Consider the following 22,310-nt stretch of genomic DNA (forward strand, 5'->3'; position numbering starts at 1 on the left):
TTCCGAAGAATCGACTTTGACGCGGACGGTGCTACGACGGGTGTGTGAACGTTGAGCTCACCTAGGAGATAGAATGGCCGTCTTAACTGCTCAGGAAATGTTGGGCAGAGCCAGAGAAAGGATGGAGGACCAAACGGTGCCCAAAGAGAGGGGAAAGGAATGGGAGAGGATGAGAAAATATCTGAAGAAGTGGCAGAGGAACGGGTGGTTTCCAACGGTGACGGCACCCACGGCTGAACACAGATGCAAAGTGTGGAGAGAAGCTGCGAAGGCTAGGAACAACGCTGTTGCAGATCATGTGGGAGCCAGTCGCCTGAACAAATTAGGTAGGAGCAGGGCCCGCAATATGGAAGAAAAGAGGTGTGCAGATACCAAGCGTCTGCTCACGTACTGGAAAGCGGTCGACCCGAACACCCTTCCAGATGCAGTAGGACTACCTGAGGTCCTGAAGGAGACTGGCTTCAAATCCACCACCACTACCAGACCTGACACCCCTGGCAACACAGCAGTATACCCGTCAGTGCTGACAGAAGCACATGGACAGACTGGGCTTTCCTCACCTCCCCCGCCATATGTGAAAGTGAAGAGAACAATCTATCCCTCGATCCAAGCACCTGTCTACAGAGTCAAAGGGGGAACATTGGATATGGAAGAGGAGAGTGAAGAGGGAAGCAGGTCTGGGAACGAGCTTGAAGACATCAGCTCACAGACTGACAGTACAGGAGTGACGGTAAGTACTCCAGAGAGTTGCCATGACCAGCAAGGGGCAAAGGGGGGCAGAGCTGAAGGAGAGACCTCAGGGCCCTTCGGTGATATCCAAGCTCCAGAGATGTTGCCCCGGGAACAACGTCATGACAAACAACTTATCTGGGAACAAGAGTGGTTTAGAAACCATCAAGAATTGACATCAGACAAGAAAGGAAGACGGGAAAAAAGTGAAGAGGAAAAGGAAGGGAATCTGAGGATGGGTGAGTATAAAGCAAAAGGTTACTTGTTCCTCACCCCTGAGAACAGACGGACAGCAATCACCAGTGGCGATGAAGACACTGATGAGGACAGAAGAAAGAGAGTAGAAGGAGAAGATGGAGGTCGCTCACCTGCCAGACGATCCAGAAGGAACAGGAGACAACCAGAGCGTTATGGAGATCATATCTATCCTGTAAGAGGTGAGATGACACCATTAGCCCATACCCAACAGTACCCCCTGCTGGTAAAATCCAACGGACAAGCTGAGTTTGTGCCATGGGGACATCGAGACATGGACGCACTGGAAAAGGCGTTGCCACCGCTGGCCGGTGGAGCCAATCCGTGGATTCGTGTCTTTGAAAAACTCACAGCAGCTGATAAATTGGCATTGGGAGACATCCGTGCCATGATAATCCGAACAGAAGGAACAGCCCAACTGAATATTTTGGAAGTAAGTACAGGAACGACCAATAGGGGGGATGAAACCTCATTTGACAACTTCCGAGGAGTTTTCTGGTCAGCAATGAGGGGCATCTGGGCCACAAAACCCAATATGAACTCTCTTTCTGGACTGAAGATAAAATCAGAGGAAGAGACACATCAGTATCTGAAAAGAGCTGAAGTAGAGTGGTTTATGGCCACAGGAGGGAGACATGACAGCGATGAGGCCACCACTGTTGTATGGCGGCACACTGTACAGCAGGGCCTGCCCCCAACAGTACGAACAGCACTGCGTGGAGTAGTGGGATTGAGTAACATGACTGATGCCATGTGGAGAGAACACCTTACTCACTACACCCAAAGGCATCTAGCGGAGGAGACAAGTGGAGAAGATGACATAAAGAGAATGACGCAGCGACTGTTGAAACTTCAAATAAAAGAGGCTGACAGAGAACTCAATAGAAAACTTCAGGACAAGAAACAGATGATAGCAGCAGAAGCCCAGCAGCCACCAACTCCAGCAGAGCCAGCCCCCATGGTGGAGTACTACCAGCCTCCGCCCTATAGAGGCAGAGGACGTGCACGTGCATCCAACAGAGGCAGAGAATATGGAAGAGGCAGAGCTTACCAAGCAGGCGGATATAGCCAACCAGGAAACAGAGAAAACCCTGACAGGTTTGGTGAATGCTACACCTGTGGCAGATGGGGCCATTGGGCCCGAGACTGCCCAAGGCAAATGGGAGGAGGAATGCAGATCAGTGCGTCACCACGACAGGCTCCATTCTCACCCCAGCGGCAGCAGTACCCAAGACCAGGTCCGCCAGGACCACCTGCACCTCCCATCATGGGACCTCACCGCCAACAGATGCCCATGAGGTCACAAGGACAATGGGAGGAGGCTCACCAACAGAGTGAGTACTGAGGAGGCCCAGAAGATCCAGAAGCATGGGTGGTTTACAGGGCTCAGACAGAACCAATGGTGACCTGTAGCGTTGCCGGAGTTGACACAGAGATGATGGTTGACTCTGGTGCCGCAGCCTCATGCTTATGAAACCTAAATGGGAAAACACCCCCACTCTCGGATAAAACGATGAGAACGGTTGGATATTCGGGAAAAACAGAGGTGCAGAGATTCACAACACCATTGGAAACTACACTAGGAAGACAATGTTTGCTTCATCAATTCCTGTACTCTCCCAAATGCCCTGTCAACTTAATGGGAAGAGATTTGATGACAAAGGTTGGAGCTGAAATACAATGTTCAGCAGACGGACTTAGAATTACATTCAAAGGTCAACCACTGACTCCATGGCAGACACATGGGGGAAGAATTCTCTTCATGACAAATTCTGAACAAGCAGAAGAAAAGACTGAAGTGTTTTGGACCAGGCTGGTGGCAGGAGAGAGAGAACAGCCGTGTGTCAACAAAACATACCAAGACTGGAAGCCATGGATCAACAGCCAGGGAGCATATGGTTCCCCTATTGACCCATTCCATTGCACCTATAATTACTTGAGGACACCTGACGAAGAATATGCTGACGCATGGGAGGAAGAACGAGAAGGAGTGCAAGAGATGATCAGGATCACAGACATCTTTGTGGGTGCAGAAGGAGTTGCAGCACACTGTGAACTCACTGAAACTCAAGCACAATGGTATGAACTGCACCATGAGAGTGAACCCCATGTCACGTTAGCCATAGCAGCAGGGCAGGAGGCCCGCTCACTAGGACCGATGATGAAGAGAGCCCAGGAAATAACAGACTGGTGTTCCACTGCCTCACCGCTACTTCATCACAGTCCAGACAAGACAATCTGGAAAATAGCACATTGCAGCAGGGAGAATGGAGTATCGGAGAGGCAGGAATTGGAAAGACATCACGGCCGTGAGTTGACTGACCACCCCGCAGCAGAAGACTTGTTGAATGAAATGCCAGAACATCTGTGGGCAAAAGGCGACTATGATGTCGGCTGCACTCCACACCATTTGGTAACCATAGAAAAGAAATCTGGACAGCCATCGGTGTGGAAACCACAATATCGTCTTCGCAAAGAAGCTGTGGAAGGGATAACAGCCACCATTCATGGCCTGCTTGAAGCAGGAGTGTTGAGATCAGCAGAATCTCATTGGAACACGCCCATATTGCCAGTTCCCAAAGCTGGAGGAAAAGGTTGGAGGATGGTACATGATTTAAGAGAAGTAAATCAAGCCACAAAGACGAAAGGAATTGCAGTGCCCAACCCATATGTGGCACTACAGAACATAAGCCCACAACACCAGTATTTCACAGTACTGGATCTGGCAAACGCATTCTTTTGTCTGCCACTTGATCCTGCCAGTCAAGAGATGTTTGCATTCACATTTCAGGGACACAGATATACTTACAACCGAATGCCTCAAGGGTTCAAAGACAGCCCCGGCATATTCAATGCAGCATTGAAAGACGATTTGAAGAATTTGAAACTGCCAGAAGGAGTGACCCTAATACAGTATGTTGACGATCTACTGTTGGCAGCGCCATCAGCAGAAAGTTGCCTGGCAGCAACTGGAGCTGTGCTAAGGAGAGTAGCAGAGCGCGGCTACAAGATCAAAAAACAGAAGACTCAAATTGGGAGAAGACAGGTGACATTCCTGGGAAGAGTACTCTCAGGAAACAAGAAAAAGATTTCACCTGAACAGAAATCAGCGGCATTGACCTACCCCAAACCCAAAATTGTCCAAGAAATGCTTGGATTTCTGGGATTGACTGGTTACAGCCGAAGCTATGTGCCAGACTATGTCAACCTCACTCAGCCTCTGCGTGACATGCTGACTAAAGTGGGTAACCGAAACCTGAAGGCAGAATTGATCTGGACAATTGAAGGAGAGGAAGCATTCATCAAGACCAAGCAGTGTCTGACTCAGGCAGCCGCATTAGCAGTCCCAGATTATGGATCTGACTTCCATTTAGATATAGGGGAAAAGCAGGGGGTAGTAAACGCAGTCTTATATCAGATGAGGAGAGAGGGAAGAGCAGTTTTGACTTACCATAGTTCTAAACTAGACCCCATAGAGCTAGGACAGGTAGGTTGCACCAGACATTTGGCAGCAATAGTCAGGGCTGTCCAAAAGACAGCATATATAGTTATGTGCCACCCATTGAAAATACACACACAGCATGGTGTAGTCGCCTATCTAGAGACTCAAGCCTTTACTCTAACAGCTACAAGAGGAGCTAGGGTATCAGACACATTGACACAGCCCCACTTATCCTTCACCTCACAGGGAGTAAATATGGCAACTGGATTGCCAAATGATGAAGGCACCCACGACTGTGCAGAAATGGCTGGAAAGGAGACCAAGTTAAGATCAGACTTGGAAGGAGAAAAAGATCCAGATGCAGAGATGACACTCTTTTGTGACGGCTGTTGTTACCGAGGACCAACAGGTAATGTGGCTTCATACGCGGTAGTGGAGCAACTACCTGATGGGACATTGGTGGAGGCAGAAGCAGCAATCATTCCTCAACCTGCTTCAGCTCAACTGGCAGAAGTGATAGGGCTAACTCGAGCCCTTACTTTGGCCAAGGACAGAAGAGTAAACATCTACACGGATTCTGCATACGCTCATGGTGCAGTACACTTGGATGGACCGCAATGGCTGAGAAGAGGGTTTTTGACGAGTTCAGGAGCCCCAGTCAAACACCATGAGGCGCTGAAGAATCTATTGGATGCTGTAATGCTGCCAGCACAAATTTCTGTGATAAAGTGCAGGGGTCACTCGAGGGAGGACGATCAAGAAGCAAGGGGTAACAACGCAGCTGACCTTGCAGCTAAGAGAGCTGGAGGGTACATTGGTAATGACACACAAATGTTGGTAATAAGTGTAAACGAGCCACAGCAAGCCCCCGATGAAAGTGACCTTGTTTTGTTGCAGAAAAAAGCTGGTGCATATGAGCATTCACAGTGGTTAGCTCATGGAGCATCCTGCAGGGAAGGATTGTGGAGGTCCCATGATGGACGAATGGTTGCTCCTGCCGAGCTGGTACACTTACTAATGATTGAAGCACATGGTCCATCTCACGAGTCGAAAAAGCGAACATGTGCAGCGTTGGAGAAACATTGGTGGCATCCATATTCTAAAGAGATGGTAGAAAACTTTGTAACAAACTGTGCAACTTGTAATGGGTATAATAACAAACCAGTGTATAAGTGCCCAATGGGGAGCTATCCTGTACCACGAGCTCCTTTCCAGGAAATTTGTATTGATTATACAGACATGGGAGCAGACAACAGAGTGAGAGGGTTGCGATACATGTTGGTAATGATAGATCGGTTTTCCCGATGGGTTGAAGCAATACCTTGCCGAAATGAAGATGGTGCAACAGTGGTAAAGTGGCTCAGGAATGAACTTGTTCCGAGATATGGTCTCCCGAGAGTTATACATTCAGACAATGGCTCTCATTTTACTAATGTACACTTAGCAGCAGTAGAAAAGTGTCTAGGAATCCAACATAGGTTTGGATCAGTTTATCATCCAGTATCTCAGGGAATAGTGGAGAGAGCTAATCAAACTTTAAAAAGGAAAATTGCTAAAATCTGTCACACCACATCTATCAAATGGCCAGACGCCTTGCCTTTGGCACTAATGTCCATGAGAAATACAGAACACAATAGTACACACTTAACACCACATGAGCTACTCACAGGGAGGCCTATGTCTGGCCCACCACGGACCAGTAGTCATGGACCTAGCCTAGACTTGCTAACTTTAGAAATTGAGGAATACACAAGAGCGCTAACTAACATGAGCCGAGTTTTGTTTTCTCAGGTGACAAACGCAGAAGCAGCAGCTGACGAAAGGAAGCCGCCTCCTGTCGTGTCACCAGGCAGTCTGGTGTGGATAAAAGTCCACAAACGCAAGTGGAGTGAACCAAGGTGGACCGGTCCATGGGAGGTAGTATTGGCAACCTCACATGCAGTAAAGGTGAAAGGTAAAACTGGAGCTACTTGGCACCACCTCACACACTGTGCAGCAGCGAAGGTAACGAGTGAGACACTCGCAGAGACAGGATTGAACATCAGACAGGCAAAATTTGAAGTTAAAGACACCTCAAAAGAGGGTTTAGACAGTACTGACAATGACGTTTCCCCCACAGTTTAAGCGAGGCCTTCCATTGGGAGACTCTAGCTTCAGTAGGTTATGGAAGTCTGTAATTACTTTCTTCCTGATTTCAGTAGTTTCCCTCTTAGTATGGGGAATTAACCACAGACAGGAGCCAGAACACATGCATGACTACATCAGGATTCGAAATTTAGCTTCAGTAACTAATCAAACCGATCTCAGACCACGTAGAGAGGCTTCTCCGACGACACTCACCTATGAAAATGTAACTCTCACTCTTACGTTCAAAGAAGGTACAACATCAACGGTCCAGTTCGACTTCTGTGAAGTCGTTTCCTGTCCCAGGTATGAACACATCTACGGGTGGATGTCCAAGACCTTGTGCATCATAACTGACGAGTGTGGGCCCGCCACAAATAAGTATGGTAAGCTGTTATCGTATCATAACTGTGATTGTGAAGATTGGGGATGGGCAACGATGAACACAGGTGGCGAGGGTTTAGGAAAAGACCCCAACCCAGGTCTTAAAGACCGACTAAAGATGTTAAATGCCCCAGCTTCTTATCACATGTGTAGGAAAGGGGTGGGTAGATGTAATCCTTTAAGACTTACCTTAACAGACCCAAAATTGACTGACGGAGGACTTTACGTAGTACAGGGAAAGGCAACTACTGATAGTCCTGCTCCACAAGGGCTTATTAGGATCATTGTTAAGCCTGCCAAAAAGATCATGGATGACCAGGTTCGACATACGACTGATGCAGAGAATGAGGTACCGGGGGTGGAAACTGCGATGGCAGATGGGAATTTATGGCTCCGGTGGGTACAATATACGGCTTCAAGTCAGAGAAGTACAGATTGCATTGTGTGTTCAGGGCCTAGACCCCTAGCAACACCAGTTCCTTCAAGATTTAGACCCCTAAGCCCTGAATTTAGTTTTAACTCTGTTTACTGATGACACTTTGCCCCTCTATCACACTTGTCAGGGGCTGCACTGGGATTACCCACCTGTAGAATATAATACCCCACCTCTGTTCAAGGTTTCAGAGGGTCCATTTGATTGTATAGTCTCAGATACAGCTATGGGGCCCAATGTAGGCAGTATTATTGAAGCAAATTGTAGCAACAGTCACAATGCTAGCGACTATCTATATAACAGTGTGTTAAGACAGACAGCACCCAGAGCTGATTTATGGTGGTGGTGTGGAGGAGGAACCATATATCCAATCCTGCCTAAAGATTGGACAGGCAGATGTGCATTGGTGCAACTTATATTACCATTCTATATCTTGCCTGTCAATGATGTAACATATAAAGAACTCATCTCTCCACACCCACATGCTAACAGAAGATCCAAAAGAGATGCTGGTAGGCCGAAGGGAGCCTTCGATGACCAAGTATACATAGATGGCATAGGAGTGCCAAGGGGGGTGCCGGATGAATTCAAAGCCAGAAATCAGATAGCTGCCGGTTTTGAATCTGCATTTTTCTGGTGGGTAACGATTAATAAAAATGTCGATTGGATCAACTACATTTACTATAACCAACAGCGTTTTGTAAACTTCACCAGAGATGCCATATCAGGACTGCATGCACAGCTGGCGAAGACTAGTTTAATGACCTTGCAGAACAGAATGGCATTAGATATGATATTAGCAGAGAAAGGTGGCGTTTGTCAGATGTTTGGGACTGCTTGCTGTACTTTCATTCCAAATAACACAGCTCCTGATGGATCGGTGACCAGGGCTCTGGAGGGACTGACAGCACTCAGCCAAGAGCTAGCGGAGAACTCTGGTGCCGCTGATCCATTCACCGACTGGTTGGAGAGTATGTTTGGCAAGTGGAAACATACATTTTTGTCAATCGTAATTACTCTGTGTGTTGTCATCGTAGGCCTCCTAGTCGTCTGTGGATGTGGGTTCCCTTGCATCCGTGGACTTCTACAGGGGTTTATTGCTTCAACGATGAGCCAGATACCAGTCCAGGGCAACCAGTTATGTGTCGAGGATGAGGGAGAATTGGAGCTTCTGATGGCCACAGTCTAGATGAGGCCACCAGCGGTGCCATAGCGGAACTTCACAAGCGGTTCCTGACCATCCTCTCGGAGATCCTGAAGGACCTGATAAAGGCTCAGATGGACTTCTAACACATCCGGTGAGATATTGGAAATTAGGGAAATAGACTGATTGTTCTGGATGAGTAATTTGAGATTTTATTTTTGTTTAATGGGTTATAATGGGATTTTAGGGTGTAAAGATTAAGAAATGTAATTTTGACAGGTGTAAAAGAACAGTCAAGGCTTCTCAGTATGTGTTCTCTAGCCTACAGGCTGTATCCTGATCCTGCCAGCCCCAAGACATGGAAGGCAGTGATTTTCAACGCAGTCGATCTTTTCCTTTGTTACGGATTCTATCTTTCCCTTTTTAAATTTTCCTTTTTTATCTTCCTTTTACGGACTCAATTTTTCCCTTTTTTACGGATTAAATTTTCTTTTTTGTCTTCTTTTTACGGACTCAATTTTGAAACGGACTGAACAGAAATACTTGAAATGTTATCTGTATGCATGAATTGTTTGCCTCTGTTTAGATAGATAGGGAGCCTCTTCCTGGATTGAGTAGGGGGGAGGTCTCCAGGGACATTTGAGTAACTAACGATATTTGTGTAACTAACAACATTTAAGTACATTTGAGTAACTTACTACATTCGAGTAACTAACTCACAGTGAACTGTGGGTTAGGGGGGAATTGTAAGAAATTTGAGCAAAACAGGGGTGATTAGTAGATATAATAGTGTTTAATAATTCATAATTAAGGTTCATAATTAGTCATAATCATAAGGGGTTTGGGAATGCATAATTTAGATAAACATAAACATGCAGAAGCATGAAACTTCTGCCAAGTTGCCGAAGTTTAACTTTCATTTTGAAGGATTATTATAGATGGGATTAAACAATAACTGACAATCATTGAATGTGTTTGTTGCAGGTAGAGCAAGATGTGTAGACAGGCGTTTAATGAGGAGACAGAGTAGGCAGCCAATAAAAATTGAGATAGGTGAAAGGGGAGGAGTCGCGAATGAATAAGGGAGGGATCCAGTCAAGAGTTTTTTGTCTTTCCTGTTAGTTAGAGGTCCTGGGAAGTCGTGTTGTCCTGGGACTGGGAGAGTTTTTTCCAAGGGGGGGGTTAATTGTTTAATATTTCAAAGATTAATGTACACCATTGCATAACTGTAATTGCAACAGCAGGATTAAAATCCTTTCTGACGGTAAACCAGTTTCGGTAATGTTTTTAGTGCCGTGTTGCTGAAGAGCTATCAGTACCACGTGTGCTGGCCTGCCACACGCACCTAGGAAGGACTTTTCCCTCCACATTACCATCAAATCAATCATCAATATAATCATCAAAACTAGTGGTGTCACGGATCACGGATCGATCCGTGATCCGTTCGGATCACCCCTCACGGTTCGGATCACCCCTCACGGTTCGGATCACTCGTGAACCGCGGATCAATCCAGTATTTCTATTTTTTTTTTTACAGTGTAATCATCATAGTGTGTAAAGTTCGACTGTTGCTGTTCCTTTTCAAGTAACAAGTCCCCGAATATCAATGCAGAGTGTCAGTGAACAGATATAAAGCAGTAGTGTGTTCACGTGAACGGAGCAGGTTAGAAGCATTTAACAGTGAAGTCATGGCGAGCGGAGGAACGTCAGAAGCCGCGGCGTCATTTAAGTCGCAAGTTTGGAAACATTTTGTCTTCCCTGTAAGATATAATGACGGATGAGGGTGGTGGACGAAACCGTTACGGTATGTAGGCGTTATTTAAAGAGAGAGACACGCGACAACGGCAAAACATCGGGCATGTCAGCGACGGGGACACTCCGGTGTAGAAAACAAAGGATTTCTAAATCTGGTTACAATGCTGTAGACACGCCCCCTCTGTGAGCATCACACAGACACACACCTGGTTCAGGCGCTGTAGACACGCCCCCTCTGTGAGCATCACACAGACACACACCTGGTTCATGCGCTGTAGACACGCCCCCTCTGAGCGTCACACAGACACACACCTGGTTCAGGTGCTGACAGAAGTGTCAGAGTGAAGCTAGACAGGCCCAATAATATTCCAGTCACCACAGAAAGGTCGACCCTCTCCCCAGACAATGGAGATATTCTCATCTTTTTGAAAGTAATGTCACAGTAATGGTAAACATTGTTGTGTATTTGAATGACATAACCTGACAGGAAGTAAACACAGACCCAAGTTGTTGCTGAGCAGTTCAGTTCAGTGTAAACAGTGGAAGCTAGCTCACTGGCTGTTTCTTTCTTTCAGTATTGATGAAAGGACGAGGATATCAACATACCTCATGTTGCACTTGCAACTTAACAGAATTCTTGAATGTATTATTTTTATTTGTTGATTTAATTTTGTTTCAAATTGGACATCTTCAATATTTTTGTTTTCATGTAAGACTATAGCCCAAAGTTCTTTGCTTTAAGTGTTCTTGAAGTTCTTTAATTAATAAATGGAAAGCAAAGTTATATTTGGCTCCTCCCCTTTTCTTTGTTGATCCAAACCGTGACTCCTGAACCGTGATCCGAACCGTGAGGTTTGTGATCCGTGACACCTGTTGTGGAATATTTCCTTCAAAAGTTCAGGAGTGAAATTAGTTTTATCCAAAGTGTTTAACATAAAAACAGAGTCTTGATGAATGATCAAAGTTTCAAAAAGTCAATTTAATGTTTGCAAACAGAGAACACAACCACGTATTGCAGTGAACTGTGAATATGCTCCAGAGACGCAGAATCAAAACAAGGTATTTATACCGGCCGGCACAGAGGAGCAGATAACACACAGGAGACTAAGGCAGAAATGTTTAGTCTAACAAGAAGCAGTTGATTGCAGAAAGAACACGTCGGTTGTTTGTCCCGACTAAGATAGAAAAGTGACCTTTGTACGAGAACAAATAGGTCAATGTGTTCAGACATCCAGACAAATGAACTTTCTAACAGCAACATATCTCACAGAAAATATGATGAGGACATGTAAAAACATTTTTATCATTACACACTATCAAAACTATTTCAAACTGTACAGTTGGCACTCATTCAGTGAATAACTTTTTGAATTGAAATCAGTGGAGTTGAACCGCGGTTAATCATGTGTAACTTCAGAGGTGACTCGTGCTGAAAGCTTTTATCACAAACGGAAACTTTACTGCAACCAGAACAGCTAAAGGGGATTGTTTCCTGTGTGGGTATTCATGTGTACCTTCAGATCTCTGTTGCACACAAATCTATCACAGCAAACTGAGCAGCTGAAAGGTTTCTTTCCTGTGTGGGTTCTCATGTGGCTTTGTAAATGTGAACGATTGTTAAAAGATTTCTTACAGACTGAGCAGCTGAAAGGCTTTTCTCCTGTGTGGGTTCTCATGTGGCTCTGTAAATGTGAACGCTGGTTAAAAGATTTCTTACAGACTGAGCAGCTGAAAGGTTGTTCTCCTGTGTGGGTTCTCATGTGTCTCTGTAAATCTGAACGCTGGTTAAAAGATTTCTTACAGACTGAGCAGCTGAAAGGTTGTTCTCCTGTGTGGGTTCTCATGTGGCTCTGTAAATGTGAACGCTGGTTAAAAGATTTCTTACAGACTGAGCAGCTGAAAGGTTGTTCTCCTGTGTGGGTTCTCATGTGTCTCTGTAAAGTTGAACGATCGTTAAAAGATTTCTTACAGACTGAGCAGCTGAAAGGTTTTTCTCCTGTGTGGGTTCTCATGTGTTTCTGTAAATTTGAATGATGGTTAAAAGATTTCTTACAGACTGAGCAGCTGAAAGGCTTTTCTCCTGTGTGGGTTCTCATGTGTATCTGTAAATGTGAACGATGGTTAAAAGATTTCTTACAGACTGAGCAGCTGAAAGGTTTTTCTCCTGTGTGGGTTCTCATGTGGTTCTGTAAAGTTGAACTCTGGTTAAAAGATTTCTTACAGACTGAGCAGCTGAAAGGTTTTTCTGTGTGGGTTCTCATGTGTCTGTTCAGAGTTCCACTCTGGCCAAATGTTTTCTCACACTCGGAGCATCTAAAATGTTTTTCACCAGCGCTACATCTTGAATCACTGACATGGACTTCATCAGGTTTCACATAGTTTAAACCTGACTGAGGTTCTCTGGTCTTCTTCCCATCACCACCCTCATCAGTGTCAGAAGACTCTCCAGTCTTCTCATCAGTATCTGGTTCTGGATGTCTATCTGGATCCAAGTTCCTGTCTGGTTCTGGTCCTCCACAGTCTTCTCCATCAGCTTCTGTTCCCATCTGTTTAGTTTGTCTTTGATGAAGCTGTGAGGACTGAGCTTCCTCTTCTTCATCTTCACTCTTCACAGGAGTCAATGAGAACTTGACATCAGCCTCCTCCAGACCTTGAAGCTGCTCTCCTTCCTGACTGGTGCAGAGTTCCTCCTGTTCTTCTTTAATGTGTGAGGGCTCTGGGTCCTCCTGGTCCAGACTGGAGCTCCACTCCTGCTGCTCAGAGGGAACCTCTTCTTTAACCAACAACAGCTGCTGGACATCTGCAGGAAAACAGTAAACACACACAGAGGGGTTACAAAGACATTTTAGAATTGAGCAAAGAGTCTCCTGGACATACACTTCCAGAGTATCACTAGAACCAGATAATACAATAATGTAATCAACTTATGTGACCATGAACACATGAACCATTTTAAGCTGCCAAATCCATGTGGTGTTATCAAAGAGAGCAAACTTGTACTTTAAGTTGAAATATTTCCTGTCATCTAGAAGCTGAGAGAACAAATCAGCATACCTGCAAACTCATAAGCGGTGAAAGAGGTGGGGGGGAGACGGTAGACGATCTACAAGTATTAACAATTTATTAAGTCAAGCATCAAAGCATAAAAAACAGATCTATGGTTTCACAAAATACAAGAATTGATTAAGTAGCCCTAGCAACAGACACAAAGTCAGGGCTCCGTATACGCACCTCTCCTCTCAGTGTTTTGTGAGCCCTGTATCTTTATACTTTATTTGAACTTGTCCAGCACAGGGACGCATTATCTTCACCCACACACAAGCCAGGGTTGGGCCACATTGTGTGTGGGAGTCCTGGAGTCTCAGGGATGGGGAAGGTGCTGTTCCTGCAGGTTGCTACACAATATCCCACCGACTAACCCGATTCACAACACAACTAGTTATACGTTTTAAGCTACCACCTGCGTGTCAGAGCTCCCTCTTTGTACGGGGAGCGCGTGAGTGCCTCACCCGGAGATTCAAACCTTTGCTCTATGACACACGCAACACTATTGCAAATGAGCACACACACACAATACTGTTATGTTCAAAATGTCTCAAACAAAAGGTAAAGGAAAAAGCCCCCCTCCTTGTTCCAGAGGAGAAGAAGCATGCAGAGGAGAAGAGGCAGCTCCCCCCCGCCCTGCTCTCTTTCTTCCATCATTAAGCAGGGCCGAATCAGCTGGTTGAAGTTTAAATCAAAAGGAATTTAATATACTAACAAAATAAAATGCAGTTACAAACTGAATTACACTATCAGCAGTAATATTTCATGAAATAGAGGCCCCATCCACACCACACGACAGACTGGTGTGTCCGCCTCATGGTCCAGATGAGGTCTGATTATCTCCGGGGATTCAGTTTCTTTGTCCCTCCAAAGTCTCTGAAATGTCTCATATTACACATTCCTTAGCCCATCGATCAGCTCAGTGATTGGCTGAACCCGTCGGACTTCAGTCGGCCACTTCCTTCACCAATTCACCCCCCTTCTTGAAGGCTGTGCTCAGAAACTCTTCAGCAACATCCCCCTCTCTCTGACTTCATGGCGGTGTCATAAATTCTCTGGTTTCTCTCACAGTGCTCAACAAATTCAGTAACTCTCCCTTTAGTTTAAACCTTCTAAAAGTAAACATATTGTAACACATTATATCCATCGCTAGGAGCGCTTTAAAACTTAAATTCCTCACAATATGTATACATTTAATGCCTGTAAATACAGCAAGCATATTTCTACAGTAGCGAGAACCATCGCCTATACAAAATGAAGTGATTCGTTTTCATTTAACCCTGTTACTGTATGGCTTAATATTAACTTCCACTGTTACTGTAAAGCCGTTAGAATTGTGGCCTATCTTCTATTTACAATTAATATGCATTCAATCCGGTTCGATGATTGAAATCATGAAGGTTCAGGCTCCTTAACGCTCTCTCTCATTACTTCAGGGCCTTTGGGAGCAACTGCACGTGGGACAGTTGGGACCGGAAGTACACTGGCTGTGGTCATTACAGTGAACAGTGTGATGAGAGGGCACGTGAGCCCTTGTTGCTGTACTTCGTCTCATTGGAGCAGAGGCTGCAGTTAGCATACCCTGCCTTATCAATGCATTTAAAACACTGACAGCGGGAAGCTGTACTGCTCTCTCTTCACATCTGTTTAGACCTCCACCTTTATCCAGGCCCAGCTCCACTCACATCTCAGCCCTGCGTCAAGCTGCGCTACACACACAACATCCTCTTCCTGAAGCTCTCTGACCTCATCATCTCATCAGTATCTGGGCCTCATGTTTTAAGTTATTATCACCACGAAATCGCCTCATTCTACTTTGAGTTAAACAAAAAAAACCAGAACCGCCGGTGTTCCGGTTTAACGTTAACGAGTGACCGCGTGGACTGAACCGGAACACGGAGGGTGATTCATGTTTCATCACGTTACGCTTTTTCCTCCTAAATCTTGATAATGATGAGCGTTAGCTGTTGACAAAGTTCCGCATGCAGTGGACGTTAACTTAACCCAACAAGTCTGAACGGTAACGGAACTTAAACTTTAACGGAGGGAAATGAAGACGGTGTAGACATCTTAACGCTGATTGGTCAGGACTCGACACGTGTCGCATCAAATGTTTTATTGCGAAGATCACGACATCACATGTTCTCCTTGTCTCACTCAAATCTGATAAACGCTGGCTGGCCAGTTGACCCCCCCCCCAAACAAATAAAAACTCTACGGATCTAACGTTACACTCACGTGGATGATATATTTTGAGTCAAAACTGCTTATTTCGCCGAAAAGCGACACGTTTGCAGGTATTCAATCAGGAGAAGAAGAAAATGACGAATTGCAACAGAGTCTCACTCCAAACTACATTACAAGTTATCAGCCGGAGCATGAACAGTGTTAAATAAAGTGAACCTACGTGCTCTTTGTATCCGGATTTCCGGGTTGAGAACAGCGTCCAGAAGTTCCCGTTGTCGCTTATTCGCCTCTTTTGAACGAGAGAGTTCCTCCTCGTACTCTGCTATCGTTCTTTCAAACAGACCAAATATGTCTTCATCAGCCGCAGTTAGTCGCTGGTTGATTAAAGATCTCAACATTTCTACTTTAGACATTTTCACTAAACCACAGAAAGTTGTCCTCCAGACGAACTCCGTTAAAAACACCGTTTACTCTCATTAAACTCTGACTAGCGCTGTGTTGGTCACTTCCGTCCCCGTCCGTCTGTTTCCAGGTAGCATGCTAAGCTAACTTCAATAGCTTTATAGGCTACCACGAGATTAGTCCTCGTCCTCTTCTTCTTCCTCTCCTCCTTCTTCTTCGTCTTCTTCTCATTCTTCTTCTTTCACTTTAATGGCGGACTACAAACCAATGTTTAAGGCGCCACCTACTGGACCGGAGTGTGTAACATCATGACTTCATGACAGTTATCATTTAAACACAATAATAATGTCATTTATAAATATAATGAAACAATTAGAAATAAACTTCATATTGCAGTCATATTCTGGCCTTTTAACCCGTTCCATTCAACATATTAAATAAAGCCCTTTTAAGCTGAACTTGTTTGTCCCCTGTCTCTAACAGTCCTTTGATGCTCCACTCCCTTCCTGTATCTACCACTCTGTTCTTCAGTCTTTCTCTTTCCACCCTGAACTTCCTCCACTCTATCAGCTCATGTTCTACAGTTTCTTTACAGTTGCATATCTCACATTTAGCCCACTCTGTCTTTTTCATGATGTGTATAATGTGTCATTGAGTCCTGTATGTCCGAACCTGAATCTGAAAGTAACATCTTCTTTTCTACTTTTACTTCCATCACTTCTCACTCTGACTGATGTCTGAATTGTGTTGTAATTTCTACCCTTATTGTCATTATTCCAAATTTCCTGCCAAGATGTCCCATCCAAAGCTTTTACCAGAGAATGTCGAGTACTCCCAACCATTGTACAGGACAGTCGATGCTGTGTTTCCGTTAAGTGCACCCTGAATTCTAATCCAGTGTGATAGTGCTGACTCAGTTCTCCTCACATGTAATGGCAGTTGCCTGGATTTCACCAAGCAATGCATTAATGGGTGTGGTTTTGACTCGGGAGATGAGTCAGAGGAGAACCATCCAGAAGAAAAGGTGAACAGATAAAAGTCCATTCAGACAGGTTCTACGAGGAACATCCGGTTCCGCTGCAACTTGGTGGGTAACAAAAGCCCCTTAAACTAATAAAATAGTATATCATTACTCCTATCTTCAGTGACCTTCCATCTGGTACATATGTAACAGTTGTGGGTCGTGCAACGAGACGACTCAAGTGATTGTTTTCCAACATTTATTTATTGAAGACAAAATATCACCAATGAATTGCCTTCAGACCGTTTTCTGCCCCTCTGCTCCCTCAGCAAGTAAATAGAAAATAAATGTGTAAATATTCTCTCATCACACATTCACTGACGTGTGTCGGCTTCTTGAGTCGTGTCTTACAGTCTCCGGCTACTTTAATGTTTGGTGTGGGTGATTTTAAGTTATGGAAGGAAACTTCCTTACTGCTTCGAATTATATTTATATATATTTTGATTGATTTGCCCAAAAGTCAGTTTCACATCGCTGGGGTCTCGGCTGAAAGAATAAGAATACATCAAAGTAAAACATTGACGTGAATACACGTGTTATTATAGTCAGATCTATCGCGTTATAGATGAAGCAGTGATATTCTAAATCGGTTAATTTACAGAATGACAGTTAGTGATTTCTTGCCAGCTGTCCTTCCTGCATTTGTCAGTTTAAACTGCGTTACTTTCAGCATGAATTATGTTCATGTTCTATGTTGGTCTCAGAGTGCACCAGACTGATGCATTTAACTTTAAAATGTACAACATTTTCTTCCAGGTGAGCGTGTCCCCGGCCCCCTCTAGAAAACCAACACGAAGTAGAAAATAAAAACTCAATTAGTGGATCAAGCTAAAGACAGTACCAAATCTGAGCATGGACTCAATGAGCCATGCTCTCAAATTGAAAGAACACGCTCTTGGATAAAGATAGGATGAAAGCTCCATCGTTCCTCCCCTGTGTGATGTTTCATGTGGTGTGTCAAATGTATTTATACATTTTGTATAAAACCGTTATCACAAACAGAACCACTTTGTCTCTTATATGATTAACAGTGCCATTGATGAATAAATAATTCCTTCATCTGATGAGTGTACTTCCAATAATAAATGAATCCAGGTATTCAGCTGTTTTCACAGTAACCTGTAACCAAGACTGTGATGGCGTCTGTGCAAATTTACAACATGTGATTTCATATTTGACAAAGAGTCTCTCCATCGTCATACAAACAGTTCACATTCTTTTCAAAAGACCTTCTGAGCATGTGGGCCCCTGAGTCAGAGTATCCCAGTTCTTCCACAGACACAAATCCACGTAGTGCACCTGCGACTGGAGCTCCTTGGAGATGTACCCGAGAAGGGTCGCCGTCAGCTGCTGCTTCAGGGTGGCGTTGGCCATCACTAGAGCAGTTAGCTGAGCCAAATCTGTCCACTGAATGTCTCCCAGCACGGCCAGAAGATACCATAAAGATTCTGCTGCTGCTGAGGACTGAGCTCCATTATGATCTGAGGCAGCGGTTTGAACTGAGAGTGAAAAAACCGGTTCGAAAAGAGATCACAGTGTGGCCGGAAGGATCAAGATCTGCTCTCAAGGACTGTCTCGCTACAACAGACTGGGACATGTTCAAACATGCAGCTACGTACAATAACAACATAGACAATGAGGAGCTCACAGACACTGTTCTTTCCTACATCCGGAAATGCACAGATGATGTAACTGCTAAAAAGACCATCACCACTAGGGCTAACAAGAAGCCTTGGCTGACAGGGGCCGTCCATCAGCTGTTGCGGGCCAGAGACAAAGCCTTCAATGCCGGAGATAGAAATGGCCTGAAAACAGCGAGAGCCAACCTGTCCCGGGGCATTAGAAAAGCAAAACAGGACTACTCTGAAAAAAGCATCAACCACTTCAAGGACAGCAGAGACACACGCAGCCTGTGGCAGGGCATCCAGACCATAACGGACTACAAGCCTGCTTCACAGACCTGTGATGACAACATCTCTCTGCTGAACGACCTCAACAGCTTCTTCGCACGGTTTGAATCAACAAACACCACTAGCCCACAGAAAACCTCACCCTCCCCCCACGACCAGGCCCTGTGCCTGTCTGCTGCAAGTGTGAAAAGAGCACTCTCCACCATCAATCCCCGAAAAGCAACAGGCCCAGACAACATCCCAGGCCGCACACTAAGGGACTGCGCAGAGGAGCTAACAGATATCTTCACTGTTATCTTCAACACTTCTCTGAGTCAAGCTGCTGTCCCATCACACCTCAAAACCTCCATCATCATACCTGTACCCAAGAAACCGGCTCCATCCTGCTTCAATGACTATTGCCCCGTGGCACTGACCCCCATCATTATGAAGTGTTTTGAACGGCTAGTCATGGCCCACATCAAGTCCATCCTCCCCCCCACCATGGATCCCTCTCAGTTTGCATACAGAGCAAAACGTTCCACAGAGGACGCAATCTGCTCTGCTCTCCACCCAGCCCTCACCCACCTAGAAAAAGCAGACTCATATGTAAGAATACTTTTCATAGACTTCAGCTCAGCATTTAATACCATAATCCCACAACAACTCATCTGCAAACTGGACCAGCTGGGGTTCAACACCCCACTGTGCAATTGGGTCCTGGACTTCCTCAGTGAGAGGCCACAAGCAGTACGTGTCGGCAACAACACCTCACGCAGCATCACCCTAAGCACTGGGGCCCCACAAGGCTGTGTGCTCAGCCCCCTGCTCTTCACCCTGCTGACTCACGACTGCGAACCTACATACAGCACCAATCACATGGTGAAGTTCGCAGACGACACCACTCTGGTTGGTCTCATCACCAAGAACAATGAGACCAACTATAGGAAGGAGGTCAACCTTCTGACCACGTGGTGCAGCGACAACAATCTCCTGCTGAATGTCACCAAAACTAAGGAGATTGTTGTTGACTTCAGGAGACGCCACACTGTACACCTGCCACTCACCATCGATGGTGCTGCTGTGGAGCAAGTAGAAAGCACCAAATTCCTGGGGGTGCACATCACTGACGACCTCTCCTGGGCCACCAACTGCGCATCACTGGCAAAGAGAGCCCAGCGGCGCCTCTACTTCCTTCGCAAGCTGAAGAGAGTAAAAGCCCCCACATCAGTGCTGAAATCATTTTACAGGGGCACCATTGAAAGCATCCTATCCAGCTGCATCACTGTGTGGGGTGGTAGCTGCACCCAACACAGCAGGAATGCACTCCAACGCATTGTAAAGACAGCCGGACAGATCATCCGCCTCACCCGGAAAGCCATTCAAATTGCAAGCAACACCAGTCACCCTGCACATAGTCTGTTCAGCCTCCTACCCTCTGGAAGAAGGTACAGGAGCCTCCGCTGCCGCACCACCAGACTAAAGAACAGCTTCACCCACCAAGCTGTCAGGACACTGAACTCTCTCCCCTCACTCCCCCCAATCATATCCTCCAGCCTGACGGGAAGCTGAAGCTGAAAGTACAGAAGTACTGTAAATATGTATTCATATTTATATTTATATTATATTTATTGCCCACTTTTCACACACACACATACACACACAGTATTATATTAATTACCCATTTCCCATCATTATTATATCAATTGCCCACCTGCCCTTACATTATTAATTATTTATTATATTAATTGCCCACTTTTCCCGTTTTTATGTGTATTGAATGTTTTATTGTAGTATAGTATATGTTTTAACTAGGATATCTGTCTTCACTTAGCCTAGGAAGTGTTTTATGTTTTATGTGTTGTGCTTGCACTTTATGTTCCACCGTGGGAGAGTGGGAAACGTTATTTCGAGTCCTTATATGTCCTGACATGCAAGAAATTGACAATAAAAGCTACTTTGAACTTTGAACTGTCCACTGGTCAGCCAGCAGCCCAGAAGGCCTCCGACAGCACCGCCTACAGGGGAAAAGGGTTCCAAACATGTGGAATTATGATTGCACACACAAACACACACAGCATGACAAGGATAGAGTGATTAACCCCCGCTGGATCATCGTCCTCGGTGTGTGCACCCATCTGGGTTGTGTGCCCATCGCCAACGCCGGAGACTTCGGAGGCTACTACTGTCCGTGCCATGGCTCCCACTACGATGCTTCAGGAAGGATAAGAAAGGGACCTGCTCCTCTAAAGCTGGAGGTTCCCTTCTATGAGTTCACTGAGGAGGACGTAGTCATAGTGGGATAAATACTGGAGCTCTGTCTCAGTTCCTCCCTGTAATATGTATTTTTAGATGGCTCCGTGTGAGAGTGACATAAAACGTGTGTATTTGCTGTTAAAGACAATGATTAGGAGCGGGCCCCTCCTCGCTGTGGCGGCTGGCTGAGAGGAGGAGTAGGAAGGCTGGCTCTGCGAACATTTTCAGCGACGTGAATCTGTGGCAGCTACAGAGACTATTCAGGTCAGCGGGGGATCAAGATGCGGAGCAGAGGGCCCAGCTGGTCTGGGGTCACGGAGATGAGGCTGAACTGGCTCAGGCTTTGAAAGGACTGAGGACCCGGAGTCACCGGAGAGGACTAAGGGCCAACGGGAGAGAGGTGTTGGGCTCACACTGGCTACGAGCCTTCAATCACCTCAGGTAGCAAAACTGCTGGTGTGATTCTGATTTCATATACATTCAGATCATTCATCATCGTGACTTTTTTAAATATTATGTGGCATCCATATTGTTTTCAACAACATTTATGTTCAGGATCGGAGAGAGCTCGCCAAGCAGCCAGGGGAAGGATCCCGGGGAGGAGAGTGTGTCTGAGGCCGGAGGAGCACACAGCAGTCCAGAGACACGCCGACACACCTCCATAGGGACAACAGGAAGAGGTACAGCGGCCACAGGGGTACTAACTGAGAGCCAGGGCCCTGCAGGGACTTCGGAGAGACCAGTCAGAACCAGCTCAGGACTGAGGAGAGGAGGAGAGAACAACTCAGAGAGATACCTCCACAGAATACTCCACTGACTTGACCAAAAGCTCTGAGATGCAAAACTGACTTCAAGTTCGTGCGAGAGCGGACCGGCACCTCAGTCTGCACAGCCTGCTCACCTGGGAAAAGCAACAGTTGTGGAGGACAGTGACGTGACTTTCAAAGGTGGGGTGTGAAGGATTTGGGGACATCTAGCGGTGAGGTTGCAGATTGCGACCAATGGAAACGTCTCCCGTGTGCTAAGAGAATAGGAAAACTACGGTGGCCAATGTGAAAATGTGAATGGCCCCATCAGCGCCAGTGTTTGCTTTGTCCCTTCTGGGCTCCTGTACAAACATGGCGTACACTGTGAAGACGACCCAACCCCCGATTTAGATTAAAAAACAGCTCATTTTAAGGTAGCAAAAACACAGAGATTCTTTTCAATTTTCGGTTGATTATTACACATTTTTAAGAAAACAT

At 45.6% G+C, this 22,310-nt stretch overlaps 1 protein-coding gene across 1 annotated transcript; it reads left to right on the forward strand.

The window, feature by feature from the left end:
* Positions 1-646: 646 nt before the first annotated feature.
* LOC306785702 (uncharacterized protein) lies at positions 647-21,883 on the forward strand (the record flags this gene model as incomplete). Its single annotated transcript, XM_079280157.1, has 4 exons — positions 647-730; positions 2,201-2,318; positions 21,222-21,507; positions 21,622-21,883. 4 exons carry the CDS (start codon positions 647-649, stop codon positions 21,881-21,883), a joined length of 750 nt encoding a protein of 249 aa, XP_079136283.1.
* Between the last annotated feature and the right edge of the window lie 427 nt (positions 21,884-22,310).

Source organism: Melanostigma gelatinosum (assembly GCF_949748355.1).
Source record: "Melanostigma gelatinosum genome assembly, chromosome: 12".
Classification (NCBI taxonomy): domain Eukaryota; kingdom Metazoa; phylum Chordata; class Actinopteri; order Perciformes; family Zoarcidae; genus Melanostigma; species Melanostigma gelatinosum.